The sequence below is a fragment of the Heptranchias perlo genome, chromosome 4 (genome assembly GCF_035084215.1).
Source record: "Heptranchias perlo isolate sHepPer1 chromosome 4, sHepPer1.hap1, whole genome shotgun sequence".
Lineage (NCBI taxonomy): Eukaryota > Metazoa > Chordata > Chondrichthyes > Hexanchiformes > Hexanchidae > Heptranchias > Heptranchias perlo.
Genome location: NC_090328.1, coordinates 87862213 through 87887489, shown reverse-complemented (window position 1 = coordinate 87887489; position 25277 = coordinate 87862213). Strand labels below are relative to the sequence as shown.

Genomic DNA, 25277 nt, shown 5'->3' with positions numbered 1-25277 from the left:
AGCTAACAAAGCATAACATAAAACTTTACCTGTATTGAGTTGATGCGAGTGAAGGTGTGGAATATCTGGCCATTTAGGAATCTTCCTATCTTCCTCAGTATCTGATATCCCAAAGCGGGCACAGTAGGATTTAAAGAAATATTCATTCTTGGGATCTGGGTATTGCCAGTAAGGCCAGCATTTATTGCCCATCCCTAGTTGCCCTTGAGAAGGTGGTGGTGAACTGCTGCAGTCCGTATGGTGAAGGTACTCCCACAGTGCTGTCAGGTAGGGAGTTCCAGGATTTTGACCCAGCAATGACGAAGGAATGGTAACATATGTTCAAGTAAGGATGATGTATAACTTGGAGGTGATGGTGTTCCCATGCACCTGCTGCCCTTGCCCTTCTCAGTGGTAGAGTTAGCGAGTTTGGGAGGTGCTGTCGAAGAAGCCTTGGCACGTTTCTACAGTGCATCCTGTAGATAGTACACACTGCAGCTACGGTACAGCGGTGGCGGAGGCAGCGGATGTTTAAGGTGTTGATGGGCTGTCGATCAAACGGACTGCTTTTTCCTTGATAGTGTCAAGCTTGTTCAATGTTATTGCAGCTGCAAATGGAGAGTATTCCATCACACTCCTGACTTGTGTCTTGTAGGTGGTGGAGAGGCTTTGGGGAGTCAGTAGGTGAGCCGCTCCCCACCAGAATATCCAGCCTCTGACTTGCTATAGTAGCTACAACATTTATGCGGTTGGTCCAGTTGAGTTTCTTGTCAATGGTGACCCTCCAGGATGTTGATGGGGAATTCGACGATGGTAATGCCATTGAATGTTAAGGGAAGTTGGTTAGACTCTCTTATTGGAGATGGTCATTGCTTGGCACTTGTGTGGCGCAAATGTTACTTTTCACTTATCAGACCAAGCTTGAATGTTGTCTTGCTGCATACGGGCATAGACTGCTTCATTATCTGAGGAATTACAAATGGAGCTGAACACTGTGCAATCATCAGCAAACAACCCCACCTCTGACCTTAAGATGAAGGGAAGGTCATTGATGAAGCAGCTGAAGATAATTGGGCCTAGAACACTGCCCTGAGGGATACCTGCGGTGATGTCCTGGAGCTGAGATAATTGGCCTTCAACAACCACAACCATCTTCCTTTGTGCTAGGTATGATTCCAGCCACTGGAGTTTTCCTCCTGATCCCCATTGACTTGTTTTATTAGGGCTCCTTGATGCCACATTTGGTCACATGCTGCCTTGATGTCAAGAGCAGTCATTCTCACCTCACCTCTGGAATTCAGCTTTTGTCCATATTTGGACCAAGGCTTTAATCAGGTTTGGGGCCGGGTGGTCCTGATGGAACCCAAACTGCGTAGGTTATTGGTAATTGCCGCTTGCTAGCACTGTTAATGACTCCTTCCATCACTTTGCTGATGATTGGGAGCAGGCTGATTGGATGGTAGCTGAGTTGGATTTGTTCTGCTTTTTGTGAACAGGATGCACCTGGGCAATTTTCCATAGTCGGTAGATGCCAGTGTTGTAGCTGTACTGGACCAGCTTGGGTGGAGGAGCGGCTAGTTCTGGAGCACAGGTCTTCAGCACCACAGCCAGGGTGTTGTCGGGACCCATAACCTTTGCTGTGTCCAGTGCGCTTTTCTGGATATCACGTGGAGTGAATTCAAATGGTTAAGACTGGCATTGTGATGTTGGGGACCTCAGGAGGAGGCTGAGATGGATCATCCACTTGGCGCTTCTGCCTGAAGGTTACAAACACTTCAGCCTGGACTTTTGCATTCACGTGTTGGGCTCCACCATCATGATGATGATCATGGAGTCTCCTACTCATGTTAATTGATCAATTGTTCACCACTATTCGTAACTGGATGTGGCAGGACTGCAGAGCTTTGACCAAATCTGTTGCTTGTGGGATCGCTTAGCTCTGTCTGTAGCATGCTGCTTCCACTGTTTTAACATGCATGTAGTCCTGTGTTATAGCTTCACCAGATTGGCACCTAATTTTCACGTATCCCTGGTGCTGCTCCTGGCATGCTCTTCTACATTCCTCATTGAACCAAGGTTGGTTGTTTGTCTTGAGGTGATGGAGTAAGGGCTATGCCGGATCATAAGGTTACAGAATATAGTGAAATACAATTATGCTGCTGGCCTCATGGGTGCCCAGTTTTGAGCTGCTAGATCTGTTCTTAATCTATCCCACTTAGCACAGTGGTAGTGCCACACAACACGATGGAGGGTGTCCTCAATGTGAAGACGGGACTTGGGTCTCCACAGGGACTGTGTGGTGGTCACTCCTACCAATATTGTCATGGACAGATGCATCTGCGACAGCTAGGTTGGTGAGGACCAGGTCAAGTCGGTTATTCCCTAGTGTTGGTTCTCTCACCACCTGCAACAAGCTCAGTCTGGCAGCTATGTCATTCGGGAATTAGTCAGCTCGGTCAGTGGTGGTTCTACCAAGCTACTCTTGGTGATCGACATTGAAGTCCCCCACCCAGACTACATTCTGCACCCTTGGTACTTCCTTCAAATGGTGTTCAACACGGAGTACTGATTCATCAGCTGAGGGAGGGCAGTAGGTGGTAATCAGGTGTCCTTGCCCATGTTTGACCTGAAGCCATGAGACTTCATGGGGTCCACAGTCAATGTTGAGGACTTCCAGGGCCACTAACCCACCGACTGTATACCACTGTGACCCCCACCTCTGGTGGGTCTGTCCTGCTGTAAGGACAGGACATACTCATGGATGATGATGGAGGAATCTGGGATGTTGGCTGATAGATATGATTCTGTGTGTCTGACTATGTCAGGCTGTTGCTTGACTAGTCTGAGGGATAGGTCTCCTAACTTTGGCATTACTTCCCAGCTGTTAGTGGAAAACGTCGCAGGGTCGACTGGGCTGTGTGTGCCGTCGTCATGTCCAAATTCAATACCTAGGTTGAAGCCAAGTGGTCTGTCTGGTTTTATTATCCTTCTTTGTAGTGGTTTTTGTACAACAGAGTTGCTTGTTAGGCCATTTCAGTGGCTGCATTGGTGTGGGACTGGAGTCACATATAGACCAGACTGAGTAAGAACAGTGGGCTTTCCTTCTCTAAAGGACATTAGTGAAGCAGTTGGGTTTTTAATGAAAATTCGACAGCTTCATGGTCACTTTTATTCCAGATTTATATATTTTTATTTTTAAACTGAATTCTAATTCACACTGACACAGTGGGATTAGAACTCATGTCTCTGGATTAGTAGTCCAGGCCTCTTACTAGTCCAGAAATACTGTTACCAAAACTACTGGGATACCACAAGCTTAGCTCAATGATCTCCAGCTTTATCCTGAGTGGCATGAAATCTCAGAATTCTCTCTCATCAGAGGTGGTCCTTCTAAACTTGTGGAGGAGATACTAAGCAGCTGCTGCAGATTTTAAAGCTACATTCCACCAGGCAAGGTAAATATCTGGAATGGTTGTAGAGGGAAATGACCCGATGGCACTTCATGCAGTGTTTAATTCCTGGCGAAATTCTCCTATCTTGCAAGAGATAGCTGAGGAAGAAAAGAAAACTCTGGAAATAAATGCTAATTTAGATATGACACCTTTCACCATTTTGGATGAGCTGCACAGATGTGTAACTACAGCCAGCAACATAGAACAGAACTGAAGACATCACAGGGTGTCATTGGACCAAAAGGAATATTACTCCTGGAATTCTTTCCTTTGATTATCTGGGTTTATTAAATTTTAAAAATTGTACATTGCATGTGCAAAACATGTCTCCACCAACCTGTGGACATGTATGGTATGACATTATATCTCCATTAGGGCACTGTACTGACATTTTCAAATCAAGTTTAATGTACTCAGTCCAGAATGGAGTTAAGATTTCAGCCAGCTGTCAACACTCAAAACACTGACTATGGAATAAAAAGTTGACACTGGAATGGTATTGCAATGCCAATAATACTATTATACTGCAATACTAATATAAAGTGACTTTTTTAAAACCAGAAATTAAAAATTTAAGAAATGATGCATGAAATTCCATGGATTTATTATTTTTATTTGCAAGTTTAAAATACAGTTTTCTCTGACATATTGGTAGATCAAATTTTCACAAGCAATTACAATTATACGAGGAAACACAAGGAAATCAATTACAAATTAAAATTATAATCACAAATTGAATTGAAATGATTAAAAAATCCCAATAATGCACCACCACCCCTCATGCAATCAAGGTACGTTTATTTTAGCATCTCTGGGGTTTCCTCCTAAGTAACTGTCAAAAGAAGTTTGTATTTTATGAAAGAGGATCTTTTGAGTTCAAGTGGAGTCATCTGCTCGATCATTCTTTGCTCACAATAGTTAGTCCATCATCTGATAAAGTGAGGAAGGTGGGATCAACATGTTTAAAAATCTGAAGTACAAGTATCAATAAACAACTCAAGACCAGTGTTAAGTTTTCTCTAAATGAGCATATCATAGAGATCATTGTCATGTTTAAGAAAAAATGATTATTTCATCTTCTCCCACGAAGTATAACTGTCACAAAGCTATTCAGATGTCAGAATGTGGTTTAATTACCATCCATTTCCACAAAGTTAAAATGAACTTTTGATATACAGTACACTAATTTGTGCAACTTTTTACACAAGGCGTAAAAATACTTCACACGGAAATCACAAAACAGTTTTACAATTCTTTCATGAGATGACCTTTAACTAACCTTGTCCTCAATTGCAGCAATATAAATAACATTTCAGGATTCCCCATGAAGTATCCTAATCTTGCTAAATTCTTAATTAGTGCTTAAATAAACACAGACAAAAAAAACGTTCACTCTTTACAACTGAATTGGATTTTATTTGCCTTGGGCAATCAGTTACACCAAAGACATTGTGCAAAGAAAGCAAGAATTAAGTACACTTAAGGAAAAGCTTATTACCAGCACTGGTTGCAAAACAATATTTTCAAAACAAATTGAACTAAAAAGGGATGTGCATAATGATACAAATTTTCCACTTGAATTATATTCGTCAGGGTTTAAAGCTGTGGAGACATTGACCTTCAGGAACACAAAAAAAAAAGCTATGACATGTTTTAATGTATATATAAACTGATACAATTCAAAAGCATTTTACTCAATTTGACAAGCATAAAGCAAATATATGGTGATGCAAACAGATGTATACTTATGAAATTATTTTACTGCAGTCATGCCTACATAAAACTAACTAAAGATTATACTGTTCTACTAACAGATTTACTTTTCGGAAAAAGGACAAGCTGGGGGAAGGGTAAAGTAGGAAAGATGGATAGCTGTGCAACAAAACAGTTGATAAAGTTACTGAAACAAAGATTTGTCCATGAAGCAATTCACATTTGAAAAAAAAATCATTCATCTTCACTTCCACTGATATCCGACTGGTCCTGGGGAGGAAAGAAAATGAACTATTTAGTGAGTTTGACAGAGCATTTTCATAAGAGATCATGACACATTTTTAAAATCCTGGGGACACAACATCATTTATAGCATCACATCAGTTTTAGTAGTCTGATGTTGACACATTTGGCGTAATTTTCATCTGATTTTTTAAAAAAAGTGCAGATGAATTCTCATGAAATATCACATCATCAGAACAACTGCTGTGGTTAGCTTCCATATCCTTTAAAGCAGTTTAGCTGGCACTACAGTTTCCACATTTAGGCCTCCATGTTAGCTGATACTGTTAACGGCTCCCTCTCCTCAGGTACTGTCCTCCTCCCCTTCAAATTTGCCATCACCTCCTCCTCAAAAAACCCACCCTTAACCCCTCTGTCCTTGCAAACTACCGTCCCATCTCCAACCTCCCTTTCCTCTCAAGTCCTTGAACATGTCGCCTCCCAAATCTGTGCCCATTTTTCCCTCAACTCCGTGTTTGACCCCCTCCAATCAGGTTTCCGCCCCTGCCACAGTACTGAAACGGCCCTAATCAAAGTCACAAATGACATCCGATGTGACTGTGACCATGGTAAACCATCCCTCCTCATCCTTCTCGACCTCTGCAGCCTTTGACACGGTTGACCAAACCATCCTCCTCCAACGCCCCTCCTCTGTCAACGGCTGGGTGGGACTGCGCTCGCCTGGTTCCATTCTTATCTATCCAGTCGTAGCCAGAGAATCACCTGCAATGGCTTCTCTTCCCACACTCGCACCGTTACCTCTGGAGTCTCCCCAGGGATCTATCCTTGGCCCCCTCTATTTTTCAACTACATGCTGCCCCTGGGCGACATCATCCGAAAACACAATGTCAGGTTCCACATGTACGCTGACGACACCCAGCTCTACTTCGCCACCACCTCTCTCAACCCCTCCGCTGTCTTGGATTTGTCACGCTGCTTGTCTGACATCCAGTACTGGATGAGCAGAAATTCTCTCCAACTAAATACTGGGAAGACTGAAGCCATTGTCTTCGGTCCCCGCCACAAATTCCATTCCCTAGCCACCGACTCCATCCCTCTCCATGGCCACTATCTAAAGCTGAACCAGACTGTGTTCAACCTTGGCGTCCTATTTGACAGAGATGAGTTTCTGACCACATATCCACTGCATCACCAAAAGCGCCTACTTGCACCTCCATAACATCGCATGTCTTCGCCCCCGGCCTCAGCTCATCTTTTGCTGCAATCCTCATCCGTGCCTTAGTCACCTCTAGATTTGACTATTCCATTGCTCTCCTGGCCGGCCTCCCATTTTCCACCCTCTTTAAACTTGAGTTCATCCAAAACTCTGCGGTATCCTAACTCGCACAAGTCCCGTTCACCCATCACCCCTGTGCTTGCTGAGCTACATTGGCTCCTAGTCCGGCAATGCCTCAGTTTTAAAATTCTCATCGTAGTTTTCAAATCCTTCCATGGCCTAGCCCCTCCCTATCTCTGAAACCTCCAGATCTACAACCCTCTGAGATCTCTGCGCTCCTCCAATTCTTGCCTCTTGCGCATCCCCTATTTTAATTGCTCTACCGTTGGCAGCCATGCCTTCAGCTGCCTAGGCCCTAAGCTCTGGAATTACCTCCCTAAACCTTTCCGCCTCTCTCTCCTCCTTTAAGACACTCCTTAAAACCTACCTCTTTGATTAAGCTTTTGACCACCTGTCCTAATATCTCCTTATGTGGTTCAATGTCAAATTTTGTTTGATAATGCTCCGGTGAAACGCCTTGGGATGTTTTACTATGTTAAAGGCGCTATATAAATGCAAGTTGTTAAAACTAAATTATTCATAAAATATGTACAACATTTGAGTTTCCTTTGAGTTGCAGCAGTCTGCGATATTTTGAACTACAGGCACATAGATATTTAATGCGCACACAGCTGATCTGGCACAATGGATATTTCAGGAAACATTTACATTCCACACAGTCTGTGGTGGACTTTGAGTCATTCCTGCTCAGGTCAAGTGGTAGCAGAATGTTAAAAATTGAAAGAGATGGGGTGTTGAGATTCATTTCATGCAGTTTCTTCTGAGATTATCAACACGCTGAATATATAATCCCAGGCATTAGTATCTCAGAATTAGAAGGAAAATAAGCTATTTTGAAAATGAAGCAAGTTGCAGAAAAATGGTGGTTCAGGAGCTGCTGACAAATCATACTTGTATGGACAGTTCTGTTGAAACTTATTTTCATAGTTCTCAGCGGTTTGAAAACTGCTAGTATTTACAATAGATTTCTTTCAATCTAAAATGAAGTTTACATATGTGGCAATGTGAACGTTGAAACCTCATATACTTAGATCAATGTATTTGGTAGTTGTAAAACAATTTACATATAGCACCTTCAACAAAGCAAAACATACCAGGGTGCTCTGCAGCTACAACTCAGACTTGAGCAATATTCTAATGTGCTTTCATTACAAAAGTATAATTTTTGAAGGCCTTTATATTGGGAAAATTGGATATATGGTTTAATCTCAGAAGTTGCAGTTTTGTACAGTAAATGATATTCAAATGCACAGCAATCAGCAGCAATTTAAAACAAAGAATTAAGTTAGATGCATTAGGGAGGAAAACTGATCAATTGAAGCATTAGTAAGTTCATTTCTAGAGTTCAAGTTTTGCCACTTTGTAAGTTGTAATCAGTGTGCTTAATGCTAACATTTGATTCAGAGATGCAAAATGTTGCATTCCTATACGTTGAAAATTATAGGGAGAGGGACAGGAACGAGAAAGGGAGCAAGAACTACTAACATTTACATAGGACAATATTTACAACACGTAACTACATAATAAAGTGCTACTTTGGGATATTTACAAGTATCCTTATAATAAGTTTCCAAAAAGACCCTGCCCTAGACTTCCACTTAGCATGACAGGACCTGCACCTACCAAAAAGATGTGCTTGGACCTGATCTGATTTTCTGACATTTTGGCAGGGGGTGGGGGGTGGTGGGGAGGAAGAGAGAGGAACTAGCTGTATCATGATGGGCAGCCTCCTTGTTGCTGTTTTAAAAAGAAATGTTTATTTAAATTTTTGAGATCTGTACTGATTACGCAGCCTTTTTTGCCATTTAAATTTTAAACCACTACTCTGCTGCCCATTGCAAAGCTGGATGTCAAGGAAGAAATGGCGTTCCTTGGTTCTAGCATTGGTATGGCACAAATGATGCGTGTAATTTGCATTTAATTACGTCCACCCAGATGTATTCTGCGCCCCCCTCCCCATCAGTTCCAGACAAAGTGAAGAGGTAGTGGAGAAGTTAATAAACATTTTTTCTGCCAGCACCCTAGCCTAACACCAGCAAATAAAATCTAGGCCTGTTGTGTATTTAAAACAGCTGCTCTGATGCAACACTAACCCAGTCAGAATGACAGATGCAATTTTGAGCCTAAAAAATCAGTGTCTCATATGCATCCTTTGAAACCAGCGCCAGCTGAATGACATTAAAATTTTAGTGTCATATTTTTAATTGCCAACTTGGCGGTAGAATCAAAATTATTAGCATTTCTAATGGTAACAGAAATACTGTTCATGTAATTTATTCACATTATAAAACTAGATAGGGTTTCAATGACATTTTGTTAAGCCTAGTAACTTTTTTTTTAGCAAACACATTAGCAGAGTCCTGAACATAAATGTTTCTTTTGTTATGGGTAGGGTCACTAATTGTTTAATGGGCTAAGTGATGAGTATATGAATATATGAATACTAAAGGTTACTTGAACTGGAAGAAATGCACTGTAATGGGCTCAAAACTCAAGTGTGCATTACCTAAAAACAATGGAAGGACTTGTAAGATTACCTTACTTTGAAACTTTATTCATATTTCCACAACAGACATTATGGGGGAGGGGGAGGGGAGCAAGAATATAGTTATTCCCCTCCATGAACCACACAAATGGGGCAAACTCAACTCAGAACAAAAATAATGGAGGAGACATAAGAAAAAGCTCTTGGTGAACAAATACCATAGAGAAGTGAAACATTCAGGAAAAGTATTTCTGATAACACGTGCAAATGATCTAAAAAGCCACAAAAGAAACTTCTCTAATTTGAATTCATAGGCACATGCTACCCATCAAAGTGACAACTTGTCTGTTTCTAAAGATACAACTCGACGTAGTCAGGCTGTACATACAAAATATGTTTGCAAACTGAGGATTTCTATATTCCAGATTGTCTTTCAAATGCAATTCTACAATAATAAATCACCATAACTGAAAACTTACATTGTCATCTTGGTCATCGTCACTGTCATCATCACTAATGACAGGCTTGATCTTAGCACGACTCAGCCGTTTCTTGCTTTTTCCTTTCTCACGACTTTTGTCACTGTCTTTTCGACCAAGCTTTATTTTAACTTTGACTGATTTTGCTGCAAGTTACACGGAAAAAAAGTTTAAAAAAAAAATTCCAGTCTATTTACTGAACAAGTAATAGTGTAGAATCACATTACTACAAACATTTACACAGAGAATAGCAGATTGGCAGGAGTGTGCTGCAAGGCTGTAACACACTCCCAGTTTTTGTAATAGTATTTAATTTGTATGCTGTGCTAGTCAACTTTTTTAAAATCAGTAATCAATCATAACTGCATTATTTTGGCATATAGTTCCATGTCACATAACAAGGGCAGAGGCTGTGTTACAAGTTCGGAGCATTATCCAATACAGACATTTGACTTCCATCGCAGTCTACAACAAAAACTAAAATATGATGATTTCAATTAAGCCCTCTCTTTCTGCCTTGATAGACCGAAGAGCATCTAAACTGCCAACTAGCAAAACCAGAATACATGATGAAATTTTCTTGGATATGGGAGAAATCAGACCAGACTATAACAGAAGAAAAAAAATTGGCACCCTACTCATATTGAGGCCAAGGAACAGCAGAATGGGGAGAGGTCATGGAACTGCCCAAGATGAAAACTTCTTACAGGGACAGCACCTCAAGCAATATTTCCTTGTTGGACAACAGCACATTTCTACTTGCATATGTAAAATTAAATATAATATTTCTATTCTGCAAGCTAAATAATACTTCCTGTTCTGGCTCATGTTTTCTGCTTTTTTTTTTAAAACACTGAATTTCGTTGCATATATAGAGTAAAACATTTACAATTGTTGATCAAGAACTTGTGCACCTTAGTGTGCAGAACTGGAACCAAATGGACTGCAGGGTTTATTTTATTAACCTTGACCCGAGGATCAAACCATGCTGGCCAAGGACACTGCTTTGAACTCAGCCAGTCTTCCTGTCAGGACAAGTAGTAGTTCTGTAAATAGTTGGCAAATTATAGGGCACACAGAAACAGCAATGAAATATAGCTGGCCAGGTGCTAATTCCAAAATAATGACATTACATTAGCCGATTAACCTTGGCTTCAACATCGTGGCATGATGTAAAGTGTCTGTAAAACATTTAATATCACTAACCTCAGAACAGTAGTAATGCAAAACTATACACAGGTCTCTGTCTCTTTTCCTGACCCTGTCATCTCAAATTACTCAAACTAGATCCTGCCTATTGCCAGGGCTGCCCAATATTTGTAGTAGCACAGGGATTAAAACCCTGTGGGATGGACATATCTGTGATGAAATTGTTCACAGCCTTTTGTTCCCATTCATGGTAATCATTTAAGTGAAATACCATGTTGTCACATCAGCAGAATCTTACCCAAAATGTCTGCTTTAGGACTACCTCTAATCAGCATTTTAACACAGCAAAGGTCAAATATATAGATGTCTATCTTTAATATTTACAGAATTTAACAGTTCATCAGGATATACTTCCCATTGAAAAGGTTAATTGTTGAAATTTTATTTGAGCAGCTGAAGCCAGACTGCCTTTCAATCATTTCAGCTGTATGGTGAATTCAATCTCTGCTATTCGCTTTCACTTTGTGGTGGTTACCAGTTCATCTCCTGTTTCAGATATTGTGCAACAAGAAATAGGAGCAGGAGTAGGCCATACGGCCCCTCGATCCTGCTCTGCCATTCAATCAGATCATGGCTGATCTTCAACCTCAACTCCACTTTCCTGCCCGATCCTCATATCTCTTGATTCCCCTAGAGACCAAAAATCTCTCTCTCAGCCTTGAATATACTCAACAACTCAGCATCCACAGCCCTCTGGGGCAGAGAATTCCAAAGATTCACAACCCTCTAAGTGAAGAAACTCCTCCTCATCTCAGTTTTAAGTGGCCGACCCCATATCCTGCGACTATGCCCTCTAGTTCTAGACTTTTCAGCCAGGGGAAACAATCTCTCGGCATCTACCCTGTCAAGCCCCCTCAGAATCTCGTATGTTTCAATGAGATCATCTTTCATTCTTCTGAACTCGAGTATAGGCCCATTCTACTCAACTGTCAACAGGCCCAATCTGCTTACACCTTCTCAAGATCTAAATGGTACTCTTCAAGATGTCATACATCTTCTACATGGAATAAAATATTCATATGCCATATTTTTGTTTTTTGGTTGAACTCTTCTAAATCTTATACAATTGTAAACAATTTTACAACACCAAGTTATAGTCCAGCAATTTTATTTTAAATTCACAAGCTTTCGGAGGCTACCTCCTTCCTCAGGTGAACGATGTGGAAATGTTCACATCGTTCACCTGAGGAAGGAGGTAGCCTCCGAAAGCTTGTGAATTTAAAATAAAATTGCTGGACTATACCTTGGTGTTGTAAAATTGTTTACAATTGTCAACCCCAGTCCATCACCGGCATCTCCACATCAAATCTTATACAATCTAATTAAATTTAGCTTAGCTTGTTGTTCAGTCTAATCTGTTTAGCACAACAGATTTTTCTTAGTCCGAGCTTTTAGCTCAACATTTCATAGACATTTAAATATCAGTAGTTCTGTCATCAAGAGTAGGAAAGTTCTTTTTTAAACCCAAGATTTCCACTTACGTAACTGCTGTGTTATTCCTAATCCCTTCATTATAAAGTTATGTTAGAAAATAATTCTCATCAATGTGATGCGGCTGAGGATTCACACCTCAGAAGTTGATACCGTCACTCAACAGGGTACTGGCTTTCCTTAGGCTTTGCAGGAATAAAGCTAGAATGTTACTGACTCCTGTCACCAGGCAAAAACTTTCTATGGACTGTTCCCCAGGACGCACACTGAGACAGATATCACCTGTGGCTGGAAGACCATCAACTCAGTGAAGGAGGTCTGCCCGAAACCTGATGGTCTTCCAGCTGAAGGAGCTGTCCGCGACAGAGTGTTGCCACCTGGCACACTTCAAGGTGCAGGAGTACGTGCTGTGGGACGCAATGAGGCAAGGTGCGACCTACGCAAAGGCTGTATGGGGAAAGGCCACTGTTTAGAGCCCTCTTGCCATTGTATACCAAGGGCCTGGAATCAGGGAAACGCCCCCTCAGGCAGAATGTAAAATGATAAATGAACGTAACTAAATGTACAGTAACTGTAACTGGTAACTACTGTAATACAAGGAGGCACCCTAGGGTGCCATGAACTGTATTGACAATGTATGATGCATAACTATTGATTGTACCGGGACCATGGTGTACCGTTGCAAATTGTATGATCTGTATTGCATTATTTCGAAGCGTGACTTGAATTGCATTATACTTACCTTTACAAATTTTATGAATAAAGTTTATGTTGAAATATTAAAAAAATGTAGTAAAAACAGAAAATGCTGGAGAAGCTCAGCAGTTCAGGCAGCATCTGTGGAGAAAGAAACAGAGTTAACGTTTCAGGTCGAAGATCTTTCGTCAGAACTGGAAGAAGTCCGGACGAAAGGTCTTCAACCTGAAACATTAACTCTGGTTCTTCTCTGACCACCGCCTCCTACTGGCCGACTGTCAATCGCAGGAGGACCAGAGGGCAGGCAGGGGGATAAGGAAGCTGAACGTGAGACTGTTGACCCCGGAGAACATCGAGGAACTAAAGAGGGATTACACAGGTTGCAGAACCGTGAAACCCCTCTTCGACTCCACGGTGCACTGGTGGGAAGCGATCAAGACCAAAATCAAGAGTTTCTTCATCCTCAAAAGGTGTTCAGAAGGCGAAAGAGAGAGAGACACACAGAGGGAAGTGTCACAACTCCAGAAAAGCATGAAGGATCTGCTCCAGCTGCAATCGTTGGGGGTCGATGTCAGGGAGGAACTCAGAGAGGTGAAGGGCCAGCAAGCCTCGCTCTTTGCCTTCGAGGCCTCAAAGGTCATCTTCTGGTCCAGAGTCCGCTCCTTGGTGCAGGGCGAGAAGTGCTCGTGCTTCTTCTTCCAGAAACTGCTCTACGGGCTGTTCCCTGGGACGCACACCGAGACATATCACCTGAGGCTGGAAGACCATCAACTCTGTGAAGGAGGCCCTTTGGTCTGCCCGAAACCTGCTGGTCTTCCAGCTGAAGCAGCTGTCCATGACCGAGTGTTGCCGACTGGCCAGGAGTACGTGCTGCGGGATGCACTGAGGCAAGGTGCGGCCTGCGCAAAGGCTCTATGGGGAAAGGCCACCTGACCTTGTATTGTACAGCATGAGTCATAAGAAATACTGTGCTGGAATTGTAATAATGAGATCACTTTGTGTACAATCTGTAGCATTTTGATTTGAATTGTACTGGTTTTGAATTGTGATATTTACATTTAAGAGTGTGTATCCTTAAATTCTATGAAATAAAGTTTATTTTGAAATTGAAGAAAAGTTTTGGTTACTAAATTCATATCAAAGACTGTAGAAAGATCGGGCTGCAAACTGCCAAGTTATCCTAGTTCCACAAGTGTTTGGCTTAGAGTAAAAGAGACAAAAGAATTAAAATATTTTTTTTTAAAAAAAGAATCAGAAATCATGAACATTGTAATTAAAAAATGCTATTTTTTCTTTAAATTTTGAGCCAAGTGATAATCATTTGTAGATGATTTAGACTTGGGCAAAGGGGACATAGCTCAAAATTAGCTCAGGACACAAAAGTAAGAAGTTTGGCAAATAATGAGGACAGTTTAAACTTTAGGAAGACAGAAAGGTTAGCAGAATAGAGACAGGTAGTAGACGCAATTCAATATGGATTAGTGTGAGGTAATACATTTTGAGAGTAAAAGCAAGGAATGGGAGCATACACTTAATGGAAAGACACTGAAAGGTGTAGATGTGCAGAGACACCTAGGGGTTCAAATACATAATCCCCTGAAAGTTCAAGTGCAGGTAGTTAAAAACCAAAAAAAAGGCCAATAAAATTTTGGGCTTTATATACAGAGACATAAAAGTATACAAGTAAAGAGGTATTAATGAATTTATACAAAAGATTGGTTAGGCCACAGCTAGAGTACTCTGTACAGTTTTGGGCACCCTAAATAGAAAGGAGATTAAAGCCATAAAGAGCATTCAGCATATTCACCAGGATGTTGCCAGGAATGGGTGAACTATAATTGCAAGGAGAGACTTGAGACACTGGAACTATATCCACTGGAGCAGAGAAGGCCAAGTTGAGATTTAATGGAAGCTTTTAAAGTTACGGGGTTTGATAAAATTAGTGGGGAAAGAAAATTTCTTCTGGTTGGGGAGTCAGTGATGAAAGTAATAATTTTAAATTGATAACCGAAGTGAGGAGAGATGTTAGGAGAAATTTCTTTGCACAGAAGGTTACTGGAACACAGAATACTTTGCCACAGGGATTGGTTAATCATGGAAAATGTATGGCACAGAAGGAGGTCATTTGGCCCATTGTGTCCGCGCTGGCCGAAAATGAGCCACCCAGCCTAATCCCACTTTCTAGCACTCGGTCCGTAGCCTTGTAGGTCACGGCACTTCAGGTTAAGGCAGAATCCATTGCTTCTTTTAAGGGAAAATCGGATCAATATTTGAAGCAGAGGAAGATACAAGACTATGGGGAGAGAGTAGATCATTGGGATTAGTTTTGAATCATTCTAGTAAAGAGCAGGCACAGACTCAATGGGCCGCATGCTGTGCTGTAAATGTCTATGGTTCTACACTCCTGCCAGAGCCAATATTTTAAAATGTAGCTGGCCAAGTTAAGCAGGCTGCAGCTGCACATTCCCATCCATCTGTACCTAAATCCCATTTTGCAAGCTGCTAATGTTAGGATGGATTTCCTCAGGAACCAATAGTGGGGAACCAAGGGTCTAATGAGATTGAGGAACTTAAAGTAATTAATATTAGTGAAGAAAAAGTACTGGAGAAATTAATGGAACTAAAAGCTGACAAATTCCCTGGACCTGATGGCCTACATCCTAGGGTTCTAAAAGAGATGGCTGCAGAGGTTGTCATCTTCCAAAATTCCCTAGATTCTAGAATGGTCCCAGTCAACTGGAAGGTAGCAAATGTAACCCCGCTATTCAAGAAAGGAGGAAGAGAAAACAGGGAACTACAGGCCAGTTAGCCTGACATCAGTAGTCGGGAAAATGCTGGAATCTATTATTAAGGACATGGTAACTGGGCACTTAGAAAATCATAATATGATTAGGCAGAGTCAACATGGATTTATGAAAGGGAAATAGTGTTTGACAAATCTTTGAGTTTTTTGAGGATGAAATTAGCAGGGTAGATAAAGGGCAACCAGTGGATGTAGTATATTTGGATTTTCAAAAGGCATTCAATAAGGTGCCACACGAAAGGTTGTTACACAAGGTAAGGGCTCATGGGGTCAGGGGTAATATATTAGCATGGATAGAGGATCGGTTAACGGACAGAAAGCAGAGCGTAGGAATAAATGGGCCATTTCCAGGTTGGCAGGCTGTAACTAGTGGGGTGCCGCAAGGATCAGTGGTTGGGCCTCAGCTATTTACAATCTACATTAATGCCTTAGATGAAGGGACCGAGTGTAATGTATCCAAGTTTGCTGACGATACAAAGCTAGGTGGGAAAGTAAGCTGTGAGGAGGACACAAAGAGTCTGCAAAGGGATATAGACAGGTTAAGTGAGTGGGCAAGAAGGTGGCAGATGCAGTATAATGTGGGGAAATGTGAGGTTATTCACTTTGGTAGGAAGAATAGAAAAATTAATATTTTTTAAATGGTGAAAAACTATTAAATGTTGGTGTTCAGAGGGATTTGGGTGTCCTTGTACATGAAACAGAAAGTTAACATGCAGGTACAGCAAGCAATTAGGAAGGCAAATGGTATGTTGGCCTTTATTGCAAGGGAGTTGGAGGACAAGAGTAAAGAAGTCTTACTGTGTAGTTTTGGTCTCCTTACCCAAGGAAGGATATACTTGCCTGGAATGAAGATTCACTAGATTGATTCCTGGGATGAGAGGGTTGTCCTATGAGGAGAGATTGAGTAGAATGGGCCTATACTCTCTGGAGTTTAGAAGAATACATGGTGATCTCACTAAAATATAAGATTCTGAGAGGGCTTGACAGGGTAGATGCTGTGAGGCTGTTTCACCTGGCTGGAGAGTCCAGAACTAGGGGCGTAGTCGCAGGATAAGGAGTAAGCCATTTAGGACTTAGATGAGGAGAAATTTCTTCACTCAGAGGGTCGTGAATATTTGGAATTCTGTACCCCAGAGGGCTGTGGATGCTAGTCGTTGAGTATATTCAAGGCTGAGATCGATAGATTTTTGGACTCTAGGGAAATCAAGGGAAATGGGGGGGATCAGGCAGGAAAGTGGAGTTGAGGTCGAAGATCGAACGGCGGAGCAGGCTCGAGGGGGTGTATGGCCCACGCCTGCTCCTATTTCTTATGTTCTTATTCTTCAAAGCTGGGAAGCAAATGTTGGCAGGCCATTCAATATAGAGGCATCATAAGCCCATAACTTAGTCCTTTGCACTAAGATTAGCCTTTGGCTCTTTTCTGCATTGCTTCCAAGGCTTGGATGTTTTTCTTGAGCCTTGATCACCAGATCGCCCCTTAGTTCAGTATCATCTGTGATTTGAACCAACTTGTATTTAGTTTCCAAATCCAGGTTGTTTATGTAGATTAAAAACAGTAGGGGCAGCAGCACTGATCCTTAGCGCACTCGCAATTAGTACATCTCCCCAGCTGAACGTAACTCTTCTAACTAGTACCCGCTGTTTCTCCTCTTTCAGCCGATTCCTTACATACTTCCAAATTTTACTTAGGATACTCATGGCCATAAGTCTGTGCAGTAGCCTTCCACATGGAATGTCAAGGTTTTTCTGGAAATTTAGACACACATTATAGGCTTGCCAACATCCATTCTGGCTGTCACATCCCCAAAATGTCAAGGGGTTTGGACAGGCAGGATCTCCCCCTTCTGAAATAATGTTGATTGTCATTTATTAATAGGTTATTTTTATATAGACAATCCTCAAAAGTACTACGGTGTCTAGTTGCCCAAGTTTGTTTTTTTGCCTTCTTTGAAAACAGGTATTAAATTGGCCTGTTTCCAATCCAATGGGACTGCTCCTGTATTTATTGATTCCCACAGGATGACCACTGGCATTTTTAACCGCCTCAGATATACCATCTCTGGGGATTTATTGGTTTTGAGCTCATTGCAACTGGACTCAAACACTTTCCAACACGTGTCACTGTTTAATGATCAGAAACAGCAACCCTGACCAATTTTTGCCTTTCCTAGTCTGAACACAGAGAGGTCAATTTTAGTGCCTCCACCACCACCATTCTAGCTGAGAACGAACGCAGCACAGATCAGAGATCGAACCTTCCTCGTCTGTATGTGTCAGCATCACACTAGGCGTTTTGCTGATACATTTAATCAATAAGACAAACTACGTTTAAAATGTTTAAAGGTAACAGTTCAGACTCACTCTCAGATCCTGACTCCTCTTCATCATCATCGTCATCGTTACTTTCCTCCTCACTTTCTTCTTCTTTAGCAATCTTCTGCCTAGCACTTTTGAATACAGATTGAAGAACAATGGAGTCTTCATAAATCTGTAATAAGACAACGTCAAACAGCAGGAATAAAATTTCTTTACATTTCAAACTGAAAAAATATACTATTCTTATCTGTGCTCTTTCACATTTCAGTGGGCTAGTAATGGTCACAATTCGGTTTTTAAAATGTATTGAAAATAAAAGATATTAATTAAAAGATGTGTGTCAAATACGGTATATATACGGTGATATATAAATGTAACAAAAGTGAAAGATTAAAAAAAAATAGTTTTTCAACTTTTAGGAGAATTCTATCAGCAATTATAAGCCTCGGACTAAAGGGCAACTGTAAGGTGAATATGCAACTATAAAGGTCAGAGGAATCACTCTCACTTTTCCAACTTCTTGGATTTAAAAATCTCCTCTGATGAAAATGAAATTGATACGGCTTGGGTCAACATAAATCTTCTGAGATAAAAAAAAAGTGACTTTGATAGCACAGAGCTTGGAAAATGAAATGTAACAAAGTTTAGATAATCCTAACTTGGAAGTACATGTTTACTTATAATTTTTCTACCTTTTTTGTCAATGGCAGAAATGTCCAACATCATTATTTCTAGAGTTTAATCTATACTCATGAGATGTGATGGAACAAAATGTTTTCCCACCCCTTGAAGAATGTTGGCTATAAGCAGAAATGTTGACTATTTTAAAGAAGAATGTTATCATATAGAAGATATCTCTCATTCTCTAAATGGATTAACAAGTTCTTACGGTATAGCCTTGGAACTAAGAATCTGATCAATCAGACTTATTAGATCTGATTCTAAGAAAGAAAGCACAAACTTGCATTTATTTAGCACCTTTCATGACCTCAGGACATCCCAAAGAGCTTTACAGCCAATGAAGTACTTTTGAAGTGTAGTCATTATTATAATGTTGGAAACTCGGCAGCCAATTTGCACATAGCAAGCTCTCAAACAACGAAATAAAAGACCAGATCATCTATTTTTAGGTTGGTTGGTTGAGGGATAAATGTTTTGCCAAGGACACTGGGAGAACTCCCCAGCTCTTCTTCAAGTAGTGCAGTGGGATCTTTTACATCTCATCTGAAAGATGGTAGCTCCAACAGTACAGTGCTCCCTCAGTACTGCACTGAAGTGCCAGCCTGATGATTGTGTGCTCAACTCTCTGAAATGGGGTTTGAACCCATGACATTCTGACTCAGGCAAAAGTCCTACCACTGAGTCAAGGTTGACTATAGACTTGATCTTAAACATACTTTTAAATGTTACATTTTTAAGCTACTGGATTTCATCGTCTGTATGTCTGATTGGACAAGTTTCTTTAAAATATGAATTTACTCACTTAATCCATTGCTCATTTTGTGGCCCACTAAATTTAGGACCAAGCCTGCAACATTATTCAATTTTGCATTTTCAATAGAAGTGGTGGGTTTTTAAAACAAGAAACAAGACCAATTATTTTGTTCTGCTCTATCTTGGTCATCTCTGAATCACCAAGTCAAAATGCTAGTAAAAGAGATTTTATAATTATCCAACACAACATATTGCGTATTTAAAGGGAATTGACCGTCACAAAGCAGTGATAAAAGCCAGAAGAGTTATGCATTATTTTCATTAGAAAAAACAAGAAAGATCTAACCCAGCCAATTACTACCCTATCAGCCTCCCCCAATCATCAGCAAAGTGAAGGAAGAAGTCATCAATAAGTAACACCTATTCACCAATAACCTGTTCGCTGATGCTCAGTTCAGGTTCTGCTAGAACTACTCTGCTTCAGGCCTCGTTGCATAAGAACATAAGAACATAAGAAATTGGAGCAGGAGTAGGCCAATCGGCCCCTCGAGCCTGCTCCGCCATTCAATAAGATCATGGCTGATCTGATCCCAACCACAAATCTAAAGAACACAAGAAGTCGGAGCAGGACCCGGCCACATAGCCCCTGGGCCCTCTCCGCCACCCACAGGGCATTGACCGATCCGAACTCAGCTTCATGTCCAATTTCCTGCCCGCTCCCCATAACCCCTAATTCCCTTTACTTCTAGGAAACTGTCTATTTCTGTTTTAAATTTATCTAATGATGTAGCTTCCACAGCTTCCTGGGGCAGCAAATTCCACAGACCGACCACCCTCTGAGTGAAGAAGTTTCTCCTCATCACAGTTTTGAAAGAGCAGCCCCTTATTCTAAGATTATGCCCCCTAGTTCTAGTTTCACCCTTGATCCAGGCAAGGACACAAGGACAGATGGACTAATTGGGCTCGATTTTACCAGGCCTGCAGGTTTCTGGCGGGTTGGGTTTCGGGAGCGTGGTCAACACGCTCGGTGAAATTAGTGGGTTGCCCGCGCGATCGTAGCAGGCAACACACTAATTGGATCCATTTACCTGCTCTTCCGGGCTCCGCGCTGCTGGTCTGCGCGTCGGGCGGGCTGCGCATGCGCAGTACGATCTGTCAGCTGGAGGCTCTCTAGTTAAAGGGGCAGTCCTCCACTGACAGATGCTGCAACCAATTGAACAAATTACAGCATGGAGCAGCCCAGGAGGAAGGCTGCTCCCAGTTTAATGATGCCTCACTCCAGGTATCATCAGATGGGGTGAGGAGGAGAGGGGAGGACAGAGCTCTTCCACCCGGCGGGCGGGAGGAAGTGGCCTGCCTCTGCCACCAAGGCGGCCTGGCTCGAGGTGGCAGAGGAGGTCACCTGCACCACCAACATATCGCCCACCTGCATACAGTGCAGGAGGCGCTCCAATGACCTCAGTAGGTCAGCCACAGTGAGAACACGTAGTCTTTCCCCTACACTCCGTCTGCCACAACACTGCCCCCACCCCACATCTCCTTCGGCACCGCCAACACTACTCTGTCACATCACCCCTCATACCCACTCAAACCCCATCCTCATCTTACCTGCACCTACTCACCTCGCGAGTACTCACCCCGCCACTAACACGCAACCCAATCCTCATATAATCTCATGACTCTATCCCATACTCACCCTCTCGTGCATCTCCCTCACGGCCAGCCTCACTCAACCTGCCACCACCTGTGCTGCAGCCACAGGGCATGCATCACACATGTGCAGTAGGCAGCATAAGGCAAACGTGTCGTGAGCATGAAGGGGATGCACAAGGGTGTTTGAGGGCTTGTCATGGGTGTTACCTATATTGAATTTCAGAACAACTCACATCACACATTATATTGGCACCACCACTGCCATGTCTCCGCGAATCCTGTCTGTTTTGTGCAATAATGCCCGCTCCTGGGTACCACTATGAGGACCCACCACTGATGCCACCCATTGTGTTACTGCAGAGTAGGTGCAGGTGTATTTGCAGGGCTCCTCCGCGCAGACGACTGAGAGACATCGGCGGTGTACCCGGCTGCACCCTGGAAGGATGCGGAGGAGAAGTTGTGGAGGGCAGTGGTGACTTTGGCAGCGACAGGTAAGAAGATGGTGCTGGGGCCAGCCAGGAGCAGCTCGGCATGAAAGAGGCTGCAGATGTCCACGACTACATGTCGAGTGAATCTGCACCTCCGTGTGCACCGCTGCTCAGAGAGGTCCGGGGAGCTGCGCCTCGGTCTGTGGACCCTGTGGCGAGGGTAGTGCCCTCTGCAACGCGTCTCTCTCTGCGGTAGCCCTCCCTCCTGCTGTACGGGTGGATGTGTCACAGCACTCTGTTGTGGAGCTCCACGTGTCAGAGGTGGACGGCGTGGGTGGTGAGGCTGGCGATGTTGTGCGCCCTCCGAGGAGGTCATGACTGCAGCTACGGCGGCCCCCATCCGCAATATGTACATCTGAGGGGGTCCGCAAGGTAGGCACATGTCTCCGGACCCCGGGGTGAGTGTGCAGGTTGGTGACTTTGACCGTCAGGAGGTGGGTGGTGGAGGCCACACTTTGTCCCAAGTGACAGAGCGGCCTCCTGCAATGGGTGAGGGTCCCCCCCTCCCCTCCCTCCCTCCCTCCCCCCCCCCTCCCTCGCCCCCCTCCCCCTCCCTCCCCCCCCTCCCCTCCCCCCCTCCCACTCCCCCTCCCCCCCCCCACCTGTCAAATGGACCTTTGCAGCTGCCACAGGCTGACGGCTGCAACACGTCCAGTTCAACTAGGACTGTTTCCCCCATGTTTCTCCAAAATCGCACACAGTCCCTTAATCAGGTCAGTTAATGACCTGAACAAGCAAAATAAATACACTCAAGTGGCATCCCGCTGGCTTTAATTGCCTGCGGGATTCCCACCAGCGGGGTCTGCGCACGCACCCCCGCACGTCATCGGGGAACCCGGAAGTGGGCGGGATCGTGGCGCGATCCGGTCACGTGCCTGGATATCGGGATTTTCGGGCCCCCCCCCCGCTGGAAACGCACACGAAACCCACTGGTAAAATCGAGCCCATTGTCTTTGATATTAAGGCAGTATTCAACAAAGTATGGCACCAAAGAGCTCTAGCAAAACTAAGGACAATGAAAAAAATACTCCAGTGGCTGGAGTCATAACTGACAGAAAGGAAGATGGTCGTGGATGTCAGAGGACCATCATTGCGTCGGTAGATTTCACTGCCAGAGCATTCTCAGGCTAATCACCTCTCCAGCTGCTTCAAAGATCATCCATCCATCATAAACTCAGGAGTGGGGCTGGTTGCTGACAATTCTACAATTTTCAGCTCCATTCATAATTCCTCCAATAATAAAGCAGCCCATACCAACATACAGCAGGCCCTGAATAATATCCAGGTTTGGGCTGAAAAGTGGTATGTAACATTTACACCATAAGTGCCGGGCAATGACCATCTTTAAAAAGAAAAAGCCCAACCACCTTCCTCTAACCTTAAATGGCACTATCACAGAGTCTCACATGGTCAACATCCTGGGGGTCACAACTGACCAGAAGCTTAACCAGACCAGTCAGATCAACAATTTGGGTTGAAGAGCAGGATAGAGGCAGGGTACTCTGTGATGAATGGTTCACCTCCTAAACCCTCAATACTTCCCCACCACCTATAAGGCTCAGTCAAGCGTAATGGAATACTCAGCACTTGCCTGGATGGATGCAACAGCAACACTCAAAAGGTGCTGGACAGAGCAGCTGGCTCCATCACACTCCTGCCACTGAGTCCAATATCCACTGCTTCCACCACCAGCGGACTGTGGCTGCAGTATGCACTATGGTTACTTTGACAGCACCTTCCAGCCCTGCTACCTCTACCACTAAGAAGAACAAGAACAGTAATCGCAGGAGAAAGCCATTATCCTCAAGTCTCACACTGGACATATGTTGCCATTCCTTCACATTGCTGAATGAAAATCCTGGAATTTCCTGCAGGTCATCTTTGTGAAAGCTCCAGCACCACAAAGATTGCAGCAGCTCAAAAGCAAGTAGGAAAGGGCAATAAATGTGGCATTGCCATTGCCATCCCAAGAACAATTTATTTTAAAATAACAAAATTTCAGTGATGATTAGGTATCCTGTTACAATTGAAATCATGGATGTATTTTTAATATTCATTGATGAGCTATGACTGGTTACTTAAAATTGATGTCTCGTTGCTAACTTGTTTCCCACATGTAATGGAGCGGATTGATGAAGGTGGTGCAATTGATGTGTGTATGGACTTTCAAAAGGCATTTGATAAAGTACCATTTAATAGATTGTTAGCAAAATTAAAACCCATAGGATTAAAGGGACATTGGCAACGTGGATACAAAATTGGCTAAGGGACAGAAAGCAGACAGTAGTGTTGAACAGTTGCTTTTCAGGCTGGAGGGAAGTATACCGTGGTGTGCCCCATGGGTCAGTATTAGGACCACTGCTCTTTTTGATATATATTAATAACTTGGACTTGGGTATAGAGGGTATAATTTCAAAGTCTGCAGATGACACGAAACTTGGAAATGTAGTAAACAATGTGGAGGATAGTAACAGACTTCAGGAGGGCATTGGCGGACTGGTGAAACGGGCAGACACATGGCAGGTGAAATTTAACGCAGTCAAGTGTGAAGTGGTACATTTTGGTAGGAAGAATGAGGAGAGGCAATATAAACTAAATGGTACAATTTTAAAGGGTGTGCAGGAAGAAAGACCAGGGGGTATATGTACACAAATCTTAGAAGGTGGCAGGACAAGTTGAGAAGGCTGTTAAAAAGCATACAGGATCCTTGGCTTTATTAATAGAGGCATAGAATACAAAACAAGGAAGTTATGCTAAACCTTTATAAAACTATGGTTAGGCCTTGGCTGGAGTATTGTGTTCAATTCTGGGCACTGTACTTTAGGGAGAATGTCAAGGCCTTAGAGAGGGTGCAGAAAGGATTCACTAGAATGGTACGATGGATGAGGGACTTCTGTTATGTGGATAGACTGGAGAAGCGGAGGTTGTTCTCCTTAGAACAGAGAAGGTTAAGGGGAGATTTTATAGAGATGTTCAAGATCATGAACGGTTTTGATAGAGTAAATAAGCAGAAACTGTTTCCAGTGGCAGAAGGGTCAGCAACCAGAGGACATAGATTTAAGGTGATTGGCAAGAGAGCCAGAGGAGACACGAGGAAACATTTTTTTAACGCAGTGAGTTGTAATAATGATCTGGAATGCACTGCCTGAAAGGATGGTGGAAGCAGATTCAATAGTATCTTTCAAAAGGGAATTAGATAAATACTTGAAGGGAAAAATTTTTACAGGGCCATGGGGAAAGAGCAGGGAACGGGACTAATTGGATAGCTCTTTCAAAGAGCCGGCACAAGCACAACGAGCCGAATGACCTCCTCCTGTGCTGTGCCTACTATATTGGAAAGGATACATATCACTGTCTGGAATGCAAAATTGTACTTTAAAAAGGTGTTATTCCAATGTTAATATGTTGTTGATTGAAAAGCAAGCAAAAATTACTTAACACAGACTGCTTGCTTTGTCCTGAAGACAATCAAATGAAGGTGAAGGGCTTGGATTTAGTGTCTGGATAGAGTTCAGGAACCATAATGTTGATTTGGTAATTTTGGAATATACCTTTTTGAT

At 42.7% G+C, this 25277-nt stretch overlaps 2 protein-coding genes across 4 annotated transcripts in view; both read right to left on the bottom strand.

The window, feature by feature from the left end:
• The window catches only part of LOC137320648 (low-density lipoprotein receptor-related protein 1-like), a 57845-nt gene extending 56714 nt beyond the window's left edge, over positions 1-1131 (bottom strand). The window contains exons 1-2 of the mRNA XM_067982327.1: positions 1080-1131; positions 30-260 (exon numbers count right to left, since the gene is read on the bottom strand). Coding sequence (XP_067838428.1) covers positions 30-260; positions 1080-1131 — 283 coding nt within the window. The remainder of the gene's footprint in view (positions 1-29; positions 261-1079) is intronic.
• Positions 1132-4028: 2897 nt separating this feature from the next.
• smarca2 (SWI/SNF related, matrix associated, actin dependent regulator of chromatin, subfamily a, member 2) overlaps positions 4029-25277 on the bottom strand; it is a 141182-nt gene continuing 119933 nt past the window's right edge. For all 3 annotated transcript variants that reach the window (XM_067983273.1, XM_067983275.1, XM_067983274.1), the window contains exons 33-35: positions 18188-18314; positions 9688-9833; positions 4029-5414 (exon numbers count right to left, since the gene is read on the bottom strand). In XM_067983273.1, coding sequence (XP_067839374.1) covers positions 5379-5414; positions 9688-9833; positions 18188-18314 — 309 coding nt within the window. In that variant the 3' untranslated portion in view covers positions 4029-5378. The remainder of the gene's footprint in view (positions 5415-9687; positions 9834-18187; positions 18315-25277) is intronic.